General features: G+C 59.1%; 3 protein-coding genes across 3 annotated transcripts; all 3 read right to left on the reverse strand.

Moving 5' to 3' along the window:
- Positions 1-1,147: 1,147 nt before the first annotated feature.
- LMXM_30_2070 (hypothetical protein, unknown function) lies at positions 1,148-2,215 on the reverse strand (the record flags this gene model as incomplete). The annotated part of the gene is made up of 1 exon (XM_003877677.1): positions 1,148-2,215. One exon carries the CDS (start codon positions 2,213-2,215, stop codon positions 1,148-1,150), a length of 1,068 nt encoding a protein of 355 aa, XP_003877726.1.
- A 2,923-nt stretch (positions 2,216-5,138) lies between these two features.
- LMXM_30_2080 (conserved hypothetical protein) lies at positions 5,139-7,562 on the reverse strand (the record flags this gene model as incomplete). The annotated part of the gene is made up of 1 exon (XM_003877678.1): positions 5,139-7,562. One exon carries the CDS (start codon positions 7,560-7,562, stop codon positions 5,139-5,141), a length of 2,424 nt encoding a protein of 807 aa, XP_003877727.1.
- Positions 7,563-10,002: 2,440 nt separating this feature from the next.
- Positions 10,003-11,151, reverse strand: LMXM_30_2090 (hypothetical protein, unknown function; the record flags this gene model as incomplete). Its single annotated transcript, XM_003877679.1, has 1 exon — positions 10,003-11,151. One exon carries the CDS (start codon positions 11,149-11,151, stop codon positions 10,003-10,005), a length of 1,149 nt encoding a protein of 382 aa, XP_003877728.1.
- Positions 11,152-14,060: the final 2,909 nt, after the last annotated feature.

The following is a 14,060-nucleotide window of genomic DNA, read 5'->3' on the forward strand; positions in this document are numbered from 1 at the left end:
TGTGTGTGTGTGTGTGTCGAGTGTCTACTGGTATCTGTGCACATGAACACGCACGTCCAATCAATTCAAAGGGAGATGAAACATCCCTTCGCCTGTGCTGGTGCACACGCGTGAGGGAGGAGTCAGATGTACCTGCCACACGCAGCGGTTCGGCACAGGCCCCGGTGCGCCCACCCACTCATATCGGAAGAGGAGCGCCCAAACCAAACCAAACAAACCAAAAAAACAAAAAACAGCGGAGGAGGCGCTGCAGATCCGCGCACACACTCCCCCATCAAAAAAAGAAAACATCAACGAAGCGAAGGTACGAAGACGCACGCACACGCACGCAAGCACATGTACACATAGAGAAAAAGGGAAGATGAACACTGCGGAGGCGGAGCAGCGGCGCCGGAGGATGAGGGCAGGGAGAGGGAGAAGCCAACGAAAAGAAAAAGAGGCGGCAGAGGCCTTTGACTTCCGCTGGGTGTGTGCCTCGACCCCGCATACGGCACAGACCCCCCCCACTGTCGCAGTCGCACAATGTACAGCACCGCCTCCTCTTCATTACGGTGTCGCTGGCGGTCTTTGTGTGCAGCGCACTCGCGCTAAGCGCTGCCGCGTTTATTTTTTCCCTTTGCATTTTTTTTTCGACTTGTGCACATCTGCGCTGGCGTGTGCCTCGCGGACGAGTGGTAGGCCGACACATCGGCATGCGGAGTTGCCGCTTCGTTGTCTCCTCCGTCGCCGAACAACAACAAAAGCGGCCGCATATGGAATCACCTCCGTACATACTGTTTATGGAGCAGCTGTGCTTGCTGCTTGAGAACCGTCGTCTGAAGGTGCTTCGACATCGCCCAGGGCTGTTTGTTGTCCCGCACCAGGATCATCACACCCTCCGCTGTAGCGGGGCGCCCTCGCTCAAGTTCTCGAACGGCTTCGCCTTGGAAACCACATACGGTTTCGATGAGCGCACATCGACCTTGTCCATGTAAACGCCATGCGCCTGCGCTTGAGGGACGAAGGAGGCCGCCAAGGCGGTATCGTGCCCACTCGACGATGCGAAGCTCTACACAACGGACTCACTCTGGAGCAGTGAAAATACCTTGCGTACGGGGCCGTCCCTCAGCGAGATATCCTCGGTGATGACACCGCCTTCCATCGGGATCTACTCCGCGGCGATCTGGGTATCGTCCTGGTCAGCAGTGGTGGTGCCGTTAGCGGCGTTCTTCGGCCTGTACGAACGCACGCAGCCACCCTGGCAGTGGCACGCGCCGCCGTAAAAGTCTGGCACGTACCGCTCCTCGATGTGTTCCTGCAGCAGCGCCAGCGACTCGCTCGGTTTGGCCATGCGAACCTTTGCCTGCACCGTGCTAGGAAGAACGTGGCGAATGATGCCATAGGCGAGCTTCACTATCGACGGCGCATTCACTACGAGAATATGGTGCACGCACTCGGGGTAGTGAGCGAGCAGCGTCTTGAGACAGGTGACGAAGAGGTCAATCGCCGGCTTCCAGATCATCTTGTACGTGAACCCCAGCAGGTCTACGACGATCGTGGTTGCTCGGATGAGCCCTTCGGAGGCGTCCACCTCGAGCTGGCCCGCATCGTACTGCATTTGCTGGTAGTACGCAAGCCACTCACCAGAGCCCAGCAGGTGCTGCAGCATTTCCCACATGACAGCGTCCATGGACTCACCCACACCCGCGGTCTCCTGCAGCCCCTTCAGCAGGCTTTCCTCGTCAACGCTGCCCAGCATGAGGTAGAAGACAGGCTGCCCATACCTGTCCCAGTAGTGAAGACCACATGGGAAGTATCGCTCGAGCTTGGCGACGATCTCATCGGCGCGCTGATTGCCTGCCCGCTTCTCCTTACCCAGTGCACGCACCACTTCCATCTCGTCCCACCCGCGGATCGAAACTGCTGACGGCAGCTCACTGCGCTCGTCGAGGTGACACCGCAGGCGGTACGCCACGTTCTTCTTCATAGCTTCAAACGCCTTTTGCACGTCCCACTGTCGAGAGATGAGGGCGCAGTAGCAGTAGCTGCGCGTGGTGTTGTGCGGCGTCGGCGCGTCCTCTGACGTCGGGGAGTAATACAGCAGGATCTGCAGCTGTTTCGGAAGCGGGTCATAGGTCTCCTTCATGAGTCGCACAAGTTGAGTAATCTTCTGCTCCCTTTCGGGCATCAGGTCGACGTACCGGCGATGTCGCGGTGCGGAGGCTGCGGCGGACATTATGGCTTCGAAGAGTGCGATTCTGGTCACGGTGCAAGCAAAATGATTGAGGAGAAGGGGGTAGGCGGTGCCCCAAACGACGGGGATAGAAAAGAATGCGCCGAAGCTTGGGAGGAGTGGGGCCGAAGGACGTGTCGCAATACGGAAGCACGCCGCAACAAGACGGCGCCACGTCAACCAAACGCGAACCCCCTCGAAAAAATAATATGAAAGTAATCCACGTCTCGGCAAGTCGTCGTGGCGACGGTGTGCCGCGACGATGGATGAAGGGACGGCTTTTTTTTTCTTCCCTTGCCGTTTGGCTGGTCCTGCAGGATAATTGGGCCGTGTCTTCTTGAGTGTGGCGCTGAGCCCGCTCTATGAGGGGGGAGGCGAATGTGTAAGAGGCGGCAGCCGTGCGGGGAGAGGAAGGGGCAACAAGGGAATGAGAGAGAGAGGACGGAACGGTATTACGAATCAGTTGTAGGGATAGGCCTCATGGGTGTGCGGGCGATCTTCACGGTACGATGACGCACCGTTGACCGAACGAGGGAGGGTGCCAGATGATCTTCCTACGCCAAGCTTAAACTCCAGCAGTGGGCGAGAAACGGGGGCAGCGCTGCCAGGTGCTTCAGCTGCCAACTCCGCTGATCGCTGGCAAAATCCCGTGGCCCGTGCGGTGCTGCATCCAGATTGAGAGCATCTCAGAGAGCAGTGCGCGAAGGCAAATGCCGTGCTAACCTTGTCCCGCAGCTACAGGTCTTATTCCGTCCAGGAGAACCGGAGATCAGCCAGGTAATGCTACGGCGGCTGTGTTGGCGTCTTTACGGGGGGGGGCAGCTCAGAGCCGTAGACAAAGAGGATGAGGGTAACGCATGCACGCACGCACGGGCGCACCGCTAAAAGGAGAGGAGCAGACAACAACACTCGACAACAGAAGAGGCGCCCAAAGAGGTAACAGCGAGAGAAGGGAGCGCCGAGGAAGACCAGGTCGAGCAGCAACGCGCCAGTCAGCGCGCAGCAGAGAGAGAGGCAGGCGCGGCTCGGTGCACGTATCACAGCGACCATGCCCCCCTCCTCTCTACCATTCCGGAGTTCCGATGTTTGCCGAGCGGAAGGCAAGGGCAGAAAACGAAGAAATGGCACGACTAGCTAAGGAGCAGCCTATAGGGGAAAGCCACGTGTGCCTTGCCCCGAATATGTACGCGTACAGCGGCCCAAGAACGCCAGCTACGCCAATGTTCAGGCGGACATCGACAATACTCCCAAAGAGCAGCCGCCTGTGCACGGCGAGGCGACGGCGAAGCAGCAGTACGCGGCGCAGGGCATCCGCCTGGTCGCTCTCGCAATCCAGTTCAATGAGGGGCAGCATCGAGTCGATGGTGTCCACCTCACCCAGAAACATGACAGTGCTCGGCAGGTAGGCGTAACAAACGGAGGAGAGAAGCAGCGAGACAAACATGGACGTGCACAGCACCGGCCCCGTGGACGCGCTCACCGGTGGCGCCGAGAGCTCGCCCGACGCGCAGGCGGGCCGTGCGTACGGCGAGGGGGAGGTGGTGGCCTTGCTCAGCTGAGTCATGTACCGCAGTCGACTGAACACCGAGGCCTGCAGCTGCTCCCACGACTTTACGTACTGCACCTCCTCGTGGGGCGCGTGCGGTGCTCTGCGCTGGTGTCGTTGCCCCTCCGCTGCCGGAGCGCTGTGCTGGGCACGGCGGGCTGCTCGCCATGGTGGCGCCCACGCGAGAAGATGGAGTTTTTGCGTCACCTAGAAGTGACACTGACCTAGGAAGACATCTCGATGTGATGGCAAGCCGGATGGTGTAGAGGGGATCTTGAAGATGATCATTCGTGTCGGCGCAGAGCGACGCAGTGACAGAAAGGACGTGACTGGGAGGCGTAGGAGAGCAGCAGATTATTTTGGGATGGCGAGCAGATTCCAAAGCACAATGATCGCTCTGTACGTTGCTAGCCAGTGCATGACCGTGTCACACACGAGGAAGCGAGAGCTGGAAGATGAGGTGGGGGTGGGGGACGGAGGTGCCTCAGAATCTTCACACGTACCACACTACCTGCTCGGTGACTGTCGTGAGACCATAGCCTTGGGGGGGCTGTATATCGAGGTGTTATCTGTTTCTCTCTGCCTCTTCAGCAACTCAGCGCAACCAGGCAAACGGCACAGAGGAGGCAAGTATGCCTTAAACCTTACGTTAGACTGCACTGCCAAGTAAAGTCACAATTTGAACGAAGAAGAAAAGGAAAAAAAACGTGACGCAAGAGCGGGTGGGGCTGGAGGGACGGTGGGGCCTCTTCCCCGCCAAGATACTTGCAGGCATACGCGGACCAATGCCGCCTTACAGGGTGGGGCACCTCATTTTTGGGAGTTGTGTGTGTGTGGTGGGGTGGGGGGGGAAGGGGGAAGGGGACACACGAGACAGAATTCACCCCCACCCCACCCCACTAAACAATAAAACTACAGGAAACATGGGATGGACAAGAACAACACACACACACACACACATGCACACGCACACATACATAGAGCACAGACAAGCACAGAGCACAGACACACCAATGCGCACGTGAGAGACAGACAACAGCTAAAGAAACGAACGAGCAGGACCAAGAAGGAAAACAGAGGCGAGCCGCTCACCCGAGAGATGATGATAGTGAGTCGCGGCGGGGGCGGGGGCGGGACGGGTTACGCGAGGCTGGCCAAAGGAGGAGCGAAGGCGCAGCACACATCATGAAAGAAACAACCACAACCACAGCACCGACGACGACTCGAGTGCAAAACGTGTTTGCTGCCAAATCTCTGCACGTGCGCATGCACACAACGTGGCAGCGCCCACTCTCTTGTTGGCAGCCCATTCGCCGCTGTTGCGCCCTTTTCTGGGTCTCTCGCATGCCGCAAGTGCCTTATGGAGGATGTGTGTCCGAGTTACGCTATCAAGTAGATTTTCCGGGTTAAGTAAGCGTAGATGGGGAATATGGTGCCGGCAACGCTGATGAAGGCTATGACGCCCACAATACTCCAGAATGGTGTTGTGCCTTCCACGCTCATAAAGGGCACCGGGCAGTTCATGCCCCAATGCGAGGCCACAATGTTCAGTGGCAGCAGCACGAGCAAGACGTACTGGCAGAACAGCGAGTAATAGTCGGCTGTTTCGCTGGTGCGGGAGTTGGTGAAGTTCACCTTCGAGGTGTAGATGAGAGTTGTGTTCCCGATCACCGTCCGCGCCGCTTCGAGATTGTGAAGAACGCCCATAATGCTCTTGTGGATCGCGTTGAGGGACGGCGGTGTGATTATGTGGTGTGGCGATGTGACGTCTCCTCGCGTGGCTCGCTGGGCCGAGTGGTGCTCACTTGAATTATTCGGCGGAGCATCGCCATCCGAGCCACGTGTGTCGAGGGCCTCAAAGCCTTTGCCGTTTCCTGTGCTGGCGCCTATCAGCTCCTCTGCAGCATTGGTCCACGGGAACTCTGTTTGGATGTGGCTGATGGGGCTGCTTCCGCCTCCCCTGCCCCCTCCTGCTGCTGCTGCACCTCGTTGCGCACTCTTGAACTGATCTGCAGTACTTCCAACAAAAGCGTCGCTTGCCGTCCGCGTCGACGACGTGAGCGACCGGACGAAGCGCGCGACTGTGTGCATCGTTGGCCGGTCAAGCGCCTCCAACAGGCAGACCTTCTGAAAGAGCAGCCGCCTGTGCACGGCGAGGCGACGGCGAAGCAGCAGTACGCGGCGCAGGGCATCCGCCTGGTCGCTCTCGCAATCCAGTTCAATGAGGGGCAGCATCGAGTCGATGGTGTCCACCTCACCCAGAAACATGACAGTGTTCGGCAGGTAGGCGTAACAAACGGAGGAGAGAAGCAGCGAGACAAACATGGACGTGCACAGCACCGGCCCCGTGGACGCGCTCACCGGTGGCGCCGAGAGCTCGCCCGACGCGCAGGCGGGCCGTGCGTACGGCGAGGGGGAGGTGGTGGCCTTGCTCAGCTGAGTCATGTACCGCAGTCGACTGAACACCGAGGCCTGCAGCTGCTCCCACGACTTTACGTACTGCACCTCCTCGTGGGGCGCGTGCGGTGCTCTGCGCCGGTGTCGTTGCCCCTCCGCTGCCGGAGCGCTGTGCTGGGCACAACGGTCAACACTGGTGAGTCCCAGCGTGCTTGCGGGGCACCACGTCACACACCCTGTGGGGAAGCAGACGACGTAGATAGACGTGATGAGCGGCGTTGCGGCCGTCTCCTGACCGTGCAGTGACGCCTGCGTGACCTGGCGGAGGCTGGCGGACGAGACAGAGGAGGCATGTCGGTTCATGGCAGCAGCAGCGGCGGGAAGGCCGCGTATGCTGCGCGCAAAACTGTCCGTCCAGGTTAGGTCGTTCAGAGGCTCGTTGGCGAACTCGGCAGCCGAGGAAGCTCGCGAGTGCAGCGCGGTTTCCCAGACTGCCTGGCTCATCGCCGCTGACATCTGCACCGATGTCAGCAGCGTGGCCAGCTCCAGCGCCACGTAGTGCGTCGGCTCGGCCACGCCGCCCCGAGATGTGCGTTTTACAGAGGTTGCCTGCACCGGCACCACCTGCAGCACGCGGTCAGCCGGGGAGCTGAGGCCGACCAACTCCTCCTCGTATACGTTATCGAGCGAGCAGCGGGCGGGGCGCGGGTGCGCCTGCCGCTGTTCGCACACTTCTGTGAGTGTGTGCGCTGTCGACGCTTGCAGTCCGAGCGCCGCCCACAGCGTGCTCATGGGTGCGTCGCGGCTCCCCGTGTCGTGCAGTTCTGCCGGCGGCGGCACACCGTGCAGGTCGAGCCAGAAGAAGCCGTCACCGCCGTCGCCGTCGCTGGTGCGCAGCTGCGCCCGCTCCAGCAGCTGCACCGTGTCGCGCACCGTGTCGCAGCACTCCGAGAGCGCCGCAGACTCACCACCGTGCGCGCTGCAACCAACCTTGACCAGCCGAGCGTGGAAGGCGTAACTCTCATCATCGTTGCTTGACGTGGAGCTGCTGCGGCGACTGGAGCTGGAGCTGCTCGAGGAGGCACGGGTGTATGTGTGAGGGGGGCGGCTGCGTCTCTCATGGTCAGGGGCATTGCGTCCTGCGCGGCCGGGAGGAGCAGCGTTTCTGTCGGAGTTGGAGCTGTTACTGCTGCTGCGCGAGTGTGGCTGGTGGCTGCGAGGCTGGCGACCTCTGCCCGTATTGAGCGTGTTGCGGCGGTAGTTGATGCTGTCGCGGAGGCTTGCAGAGAGACGTTCTCGCACCATAGACTCGTTGATGGGCAGGGCAGACGTTTCGCGCCGGTAGCTGCCATTCGAGAAGACGGAGTTGTTCTTCCGCGTGCAGGGTATATCAATGACTGACGACATGGTTAGCGAGACGAGCGCGGTGAGAAAACTCTGAGGAAGTGGTGTCCAGGAGGTGTGGGTTAGAGCCTACTCAGATTTACCTGCTGTAGGGAGAGGAGGTGGGTGACGAGTTCGCTGACGGTTACTTGAGAAAAGAAAACGCACTGATCGCTGCACACGAGTGGGCAGCTGCGGCTTAGAGCTTACGAGAGAATCATGGACGTGCACAGTTGGTCATACCACGAAGGAGGCGAGTGGCATGGAGACAGACAGAGGGAAAAATGACGAGGGCACTTGAGCGAGCGAATGTGAGCTGTTTGCCGGCGAAGCAGCGAAAAACGGTGTGGCGACAGATGTGTGCAGGGATGCAGAGAGAGAGAGGGAGAGGGAGTGTGTGATAGACACGGGGAGCGGTGGCGGACAAAGAGCTCTGGATGAGGGACAACGAGCGGCTTTGGAAAAAAAAGAGCGACACCTCTGTGAGCCGCCGTCGCGGGGCAAATCTCTAGTCGTTGGGAGGTCTGCTGCACTTGATGACGCGCCGATGCTTTCAGGAGAAGAGAAGCACCACTGCCGAGAACAGGCACTGCCCACTGCAGCGGCCCTCCCGTGTGCTCGCGAGTTGTCATTTCCTTTTTTGTTGATAGAGGTGTTGCTTGGGCCCATGCCGCCATTCGTTTCGCCATGGATGCGTTGAGGAAGCAGATCTATCCTTTGCCAATGGTGGTGGCAACCTACCCACACCGAAAAAGGTGCACCTTGCTCAAGAGGAGTCGCTGCGGGAGCTTGGCTCTTGCTTCCCTACGTGTAAAGGAAGGCCATCATCAGCATCGGCGTGTATACGAGGGTGGGGCCAGGCAGCGCTTCAGCGTTGAAGAGACAATGCGATGGCGCTGTCCTTGTCAAGGGTAGATATCAAAGCACAGAAGACAACCAAGAAAAAGAAAACAAAAACGGCGTCTGCAAAACGTTTGCCTCCAGCGGCCAGCACACACGCACACACACATACATACATGCCGCACGTTTTCTGCACACGCACTCTTCTTGTGTAGGCGTTTTTTTCCCCTTTATTTGTCGATTTCTTTTGCCGCGTTGCGCCCTCCACCGCTCTGTCATCGAGCAAAGCAGTGATCGTGCCCACGAACATAAGGGGTGGTGGTGGTGGTGATGATGCGTCGCTACGCTCCTCGTTTTTGGTGCGGCACACAGACAGGGAAGAGGCACAACACGTGGCCGCGGCTTCCCTGTTCCTTGTCTTTTGCTGGCCCTTTATTCGTTTCCCATGGAGCGGAGGGCGAGTGGCATCACCCCTGTGAGGCACGCTGCCGTTCCACAGTATTTTCTGTCCCATCGCCCGCAGCTCTTCTGTCATGAGTTCCTTCGCTTCGTTGAAGGTGCGGCTGACCGTACGTGTAGACGCCGTCGCAAGACGGGTGCGAGTTCACAGCTGTCTCCACCAAACGAAAAAAGAGGTGGCCATACCGTAAGTGCTGGGCTGAGATGGCGTGCAGAGCGATGTCAACGACCGGGAGACGCGAAGTTGCAGTGATTCGTGGCTGTGTGCGACCCAAGTATATATGGGTACCACACAGATGATTCTGACTTTCATCAGCACATGGCAGCCGCAAGCACACGCACACACCTGCCACCGCAAAAAAAAAACAAAAACAAATTGAAGGAGACATGAGATAGAAACACTACAACTGTCTCTCTCCATCGACATCACAGCATCGTGCAACCCTCGCACACAGGCTTGAGGAGGGCGGAAGAGGTTATCCTACACGCACGGCTTCCCTGCATGTTTGCTTTCAGTAACGCCCACACACGTGCGATGGGAGGGAGAGGGGAGAGGGGAGAGAGAGATACCTCAGAGCACAGAAATACGCGTAAACGATGATGCAGAGGATCACAGCAGGGAAAGCAGTCAGAAACAACGCAACTAAAGCACACAAGCAGGCTGCTGGTATAAACGAATAGTGACCAGAATTGGGTGATATCGGCTGTGCCGCTGTTGTTGCGCCCCGCCCACACGCATCTTACACCCCATCGTTTCCTTCCAGAAAGCCGAGCGTGTCACAGAGGCAGAGGGGCAGGCAAGGCGCGCGAGCGAAGGAGAAGCGGCTCGGGGGACGTGCGGAGAGGGGACACGAAGATGGGTGGGGTGGGGGCAAAAACAGTAAAAAAAAAGACATAGCAGGGGCCACACATGCGGGGCCACGTCTGTTGCACGTCCGTGGGAGATGGTTCACAATCAACGGCAGAGAAGATGTGCGCGGATGGAGACACGGCCACGTAGAGAACGGGGGGGGGAGGGAGGGAGGGGCGCGCAAAGCGGTGAGGACTCGGGCAGGGAGGACGCATGAGATGGCCTGCTGCGCACTGACTTCGTCCGTGGCATTGCCGCAGCGGTGACCTGCGGCAGCGCGAAACTTGATTAGCAATTTGGGCGCCTGCATACAGTTTAGGCAGCACTCGCCGTGGCGTCGGCTTCTCCCTTCTCTGGGCATTCCCTCGGATCGTGAGGGTCATCGAGGCCTGTGCGTGGCATGTAATCGGCGGAGCCGTAGTCGCAGGGAACAAACGGCTTCTTCTCCTCGTCACTGGAGAGGCGGTGGACTTCATCCCACAGCCCCCACGCGGAGGTGAACGCGTCCGCCGTTGGTGCGACAGTGACGACCACTAAGCCATCCACTGGGGCCTGACCCGCAAACGGTAGGCCCTCGCCAAAGCAGGTCAAGCTGCGATCAATGGTGAACAGATATCGCCCAGAAGTGTTCCTCTGCAAGCTGTGCTGAGCCTGGGGCGTGCGGGCGGCATCGCTTCGCTCCCCACGCTGGGCCATCGTCCCTTGGTGATCCTGGGACATAAAGAAAATCTGAACAAACTCCTCTGGCAGTACGCGCCCCACCGTATACAGTGGTGTGCCTGCCATGCGATGCTGCATGTCCCGCTGATACTGCCGCAGAAAGATGTTGCGCCGCTCCACCGAGAGCATCGCGCGGCGATCCTCGCGAGCCACCCGCTCCAGCTCCTTCCGAGAATAGTGCGCCCGCAAGCGGAGTTGTGAGAAGGACGCCTTTCTTGTGTTTGTCAGTTTTTCAATGCGGTTCTCTGGGGCCACAAAGTAATCGAAGACGGGTGGCTCCGCCGCTGCAGTCCCAGGCGATGCCTGTTGTTCAGGGCTGTGCGGCTCGTCAGCGGGTTTGGTGGCGCCGACCGGCAGTGTGCTCATCTCGGGCGGTGCCACAATGTGCAGACTGGTCTTGCCTTCAATGCCGGGATGCACCTTCTCACCCTCGCGCACGATGCGGCTCCACTCCTGCTCTGGCATGTGCCGCACAAGCACCTGCTGCCGTGTGAGCTGTACGCACAAGACAGAAACCGCATCGTCGCTCTCCACGATGGCCGCGTAGGGCTCGTCGTAGCGACCGCCATCCCGCCTTATCAGCTGACTCCTCGTGCTACGCGGGCGAAAGCCGTCCGCAAGGCGGACAGCCGTCTCTGGAAGAGATGAGCTGGAGGAGCGACGCGGATGTTGAGTGGGGCTGCTGCACTGACGATTGCGGCGGTGAATGCGACACTCACAGGCACCGTCACCCGCAGCAGGCATTGCCCGAGAATGGAAGGGGGTCACAGGCGGTGCGCACAGCACGAGAAAGGGACCAGAAAAAAAGAGAGCGCGCCAATTCTTACGAATAATGAAAACCAACGTGCGCCACGAAAGGGCGGGATCGCGCCGGCTGGAGACCACAACTGCTGGCAGAACACTGAGCCGTATTGGTTGCCCGCAACGGGTATCGCGGAGTAGGTGCTGAGACGTGATATCAACCCTCCGAAGTACAGTGTAAGGAAACCTGAGCAGCAGTTTCAAGCGCGCTCTCAGGATGAGTTTTCGGCTGCTCTGGACGAGGGGATCGGCGACACCGTGAGATACGAGACCGAAAAGGAGAGAAGGGAGCGAGCAAGGGAATCAAAGCTATGCTTGGGCGCGCTTGTCCATTTTGGCTGTGCCGTGCGAGAGAGCGAGCACCGTGCGGTCTGCAACAGTGCCATGTATATCAAAGAGCTGGCTGCTTGCATTCTCGCCTGACGTTGAGGCTTCTGGGTTCTTACGTGCAGATAAATATACTACCGACTGGGAGTGATCGGCGCGGATGTGCCGACGGCACCGTAGCACGCGCACGAGAAGGAAAAGGAGAGGCGGGTGACAGGCCAAAACGAGAGACCACCTCTCCAGGGAGTATAAACCTTTTTTTAGTGAGGCGTATATTTCGCTTTGCCACGTGCGTTCAAAGCTAGGCTGCCAGACCTGTCACAGGCCCCCATCGCGTGGTGCGGAGTAGCTCCAGGCATGAGTGAAGGCAATTTGCCGACTCAGTTATCGAAGCGCGGCACCTGCCTCAAGCTCTGACCACCTGGTGCATCCCCCTCGGAGTGGCCTCGGGCTCCCCGCACCAGTGGGCCGCGTGAGGGCCAGGTGAGATACGCTCATGGCATGCTCACACCTCGCCTAATCACATGGATGGCGCAAGCGTGTTCACCGCCACAGGTCACTCCGGCACCACGCCATCCAGCACCTGACAGCCGGCATCAGTGGCGGCACATCGCCTTGCGCTCGCTACGTCGTAGACACTAGGGGCCATGTCACCACCAGAAGTAGCTCGGCGTTGGCAGGGGATAGAGGGGGTGGTGCTTGGCCGCCCCACCGAGTGTGTGGGAGTGGGGGGGGGGAGGTGTACCGGGCCCTGAGATACCACGCACTGAGAGGTGTGCACTACCCCGCCGCGTGATGAGGGAGAGGAAAGCCGGGAGAATGAAAGTAAAGGAAACACACACACACACACAAATGTAAACGACACAAAACAGGGAGAGAGAGAACAGCTCACGCGTCATGGTCAGCTCGCCGGTGCGCGACCGTATGGTATATCGTCGAGTATCCACCACGAGAACAAGAGGAGATACTTGCAAACATCATCATCGACTCTCAAGTGGCATTGTACTGGCACGCAAAAAAAAAGGCAGCGCCTCGACATGAGCGTTGAATCCGAAGGCAGCTCGGGCAGACGGGAAGAAGGTAAATAAAAATGCACAGAGACGGTAACTTCCACGAAAAAGCGGACGTGACCGCGGCGCCTCATGTGTCTCGATCACACATGTACAAGGAGTATACAGATGTGTAGACGTGGACAGACACAGGCCTCTCCCCTCCCGCGACGCAGCGGCACGTGCGCACGCACGCCACCAGCCAATAACAGAGAAGCCGGTATATATACATATATACATACATGTACAGGCGCGCATATGGCAGGTAGACGTGAGGGAGGAAGCGAGACGGACGAGGTGGCGCAATATAGGAGGAGGGGGCGTGGGGGCGCCCGCGGCATGACAGGGGGACACAACAACAATAATATACACTTCGATAGGAGATGAAGGGCAACTCAGGGATGATGAGCCATCACCCCGCAGTCCTACCCCACCACCTACCCGCACATATCTGTATTGGGATTGGATCATAGGAAGACCGGCATTAGTCCCAAGGCAAAGCGGAGCAGAAGTGAAAACATACAACACTGAAGGCTTTTCCAAATCACCACTTGCTCACTGCAAAACACACAAGAAGATGGGTGCACTCTCCCGCCCGTTTGCGCGCACCTCTTACCACGCCCATCTATGGGCGCATGCACATCGCTGTGGTTGTGGTCGAATCGCCCTCCCGGGCCTCGCACGCGGTCAAAGAGGTCGTTTGCGTGGGTGCTGCATGGCAACACCTCAGTGGTCCGGGAGCGGCTTCCCTTTTGATGCGCACATGCCACAACCAACGGCACGTGATGCACGACCTCAGAGGACGAGGACGTCGAAGACGCATTCCGATGAGCTCGACCACCGCGGTTGCGCGCCTTCCTCGTCTGCCGAGCAGTCGGCGGCGTCAACTTCGGTAACGGCGTCTCTTTCATGGGAGTGAGCCATGGTGTGCGGCGAGATTACCACATTACGCGGCAGCCATGTGATCGCCGTCAGCCGGCGACAAGAGCACCGGTTGCGCTGGTCGCTGCGGTAAGAGAGTAGCTATTCCCGGCTCCATCGAAGGGGAGCGTTGGAGGAGAGTGGCAGTCGTGATCCTCCAATGACGTTCTGTGTCGCTGCGGGCTAGTCGCGCTTGCCGTCTGGTGAGCAGGGTGACCCTGACAGCCAGCCGAAAGATGGTATCTGCTTGAGTTTCGACCCGCTCGTGGCGTCGGCCGTGAGGTTAGGAGGACTCGGTGGTGGGCGTCGCTGTATTTGTGACACATGTCGACGCGCCCCGTTCGGCGAAGGTGCCCTGAGCCGTGGGTGACGTGATATCGACATTTCTCCACAGCCTGCAGGGTTTGACCGTCGCATGCGTTCACTGGTCGACCGCGGACGGAAAGACGAACCCTCGTCTTTCTTCGCTTTCCCAGATCCGTTACGGGAACTCTCGACACGCAATGAAAGAGGAGGGGGGAGGGCATCGCCCTCGCTTCCGCAGCCGCGGCGACA

The sequence above is a fragment of the Leishmania mexicana genome, chromosome 30, assembly GCF_000234665.1.
Source record: "Leishmania mexicana MHOM/GT/2001/U1103 complete genome, chromosome 30".
NCBI classification, from domain to species: domain Eukaryota; phylum Euglenozoa; class Kinetoplastea; order Trypanosomatida; family Trypanosomatidae; genus Leishmania; species Leishmania mexicana.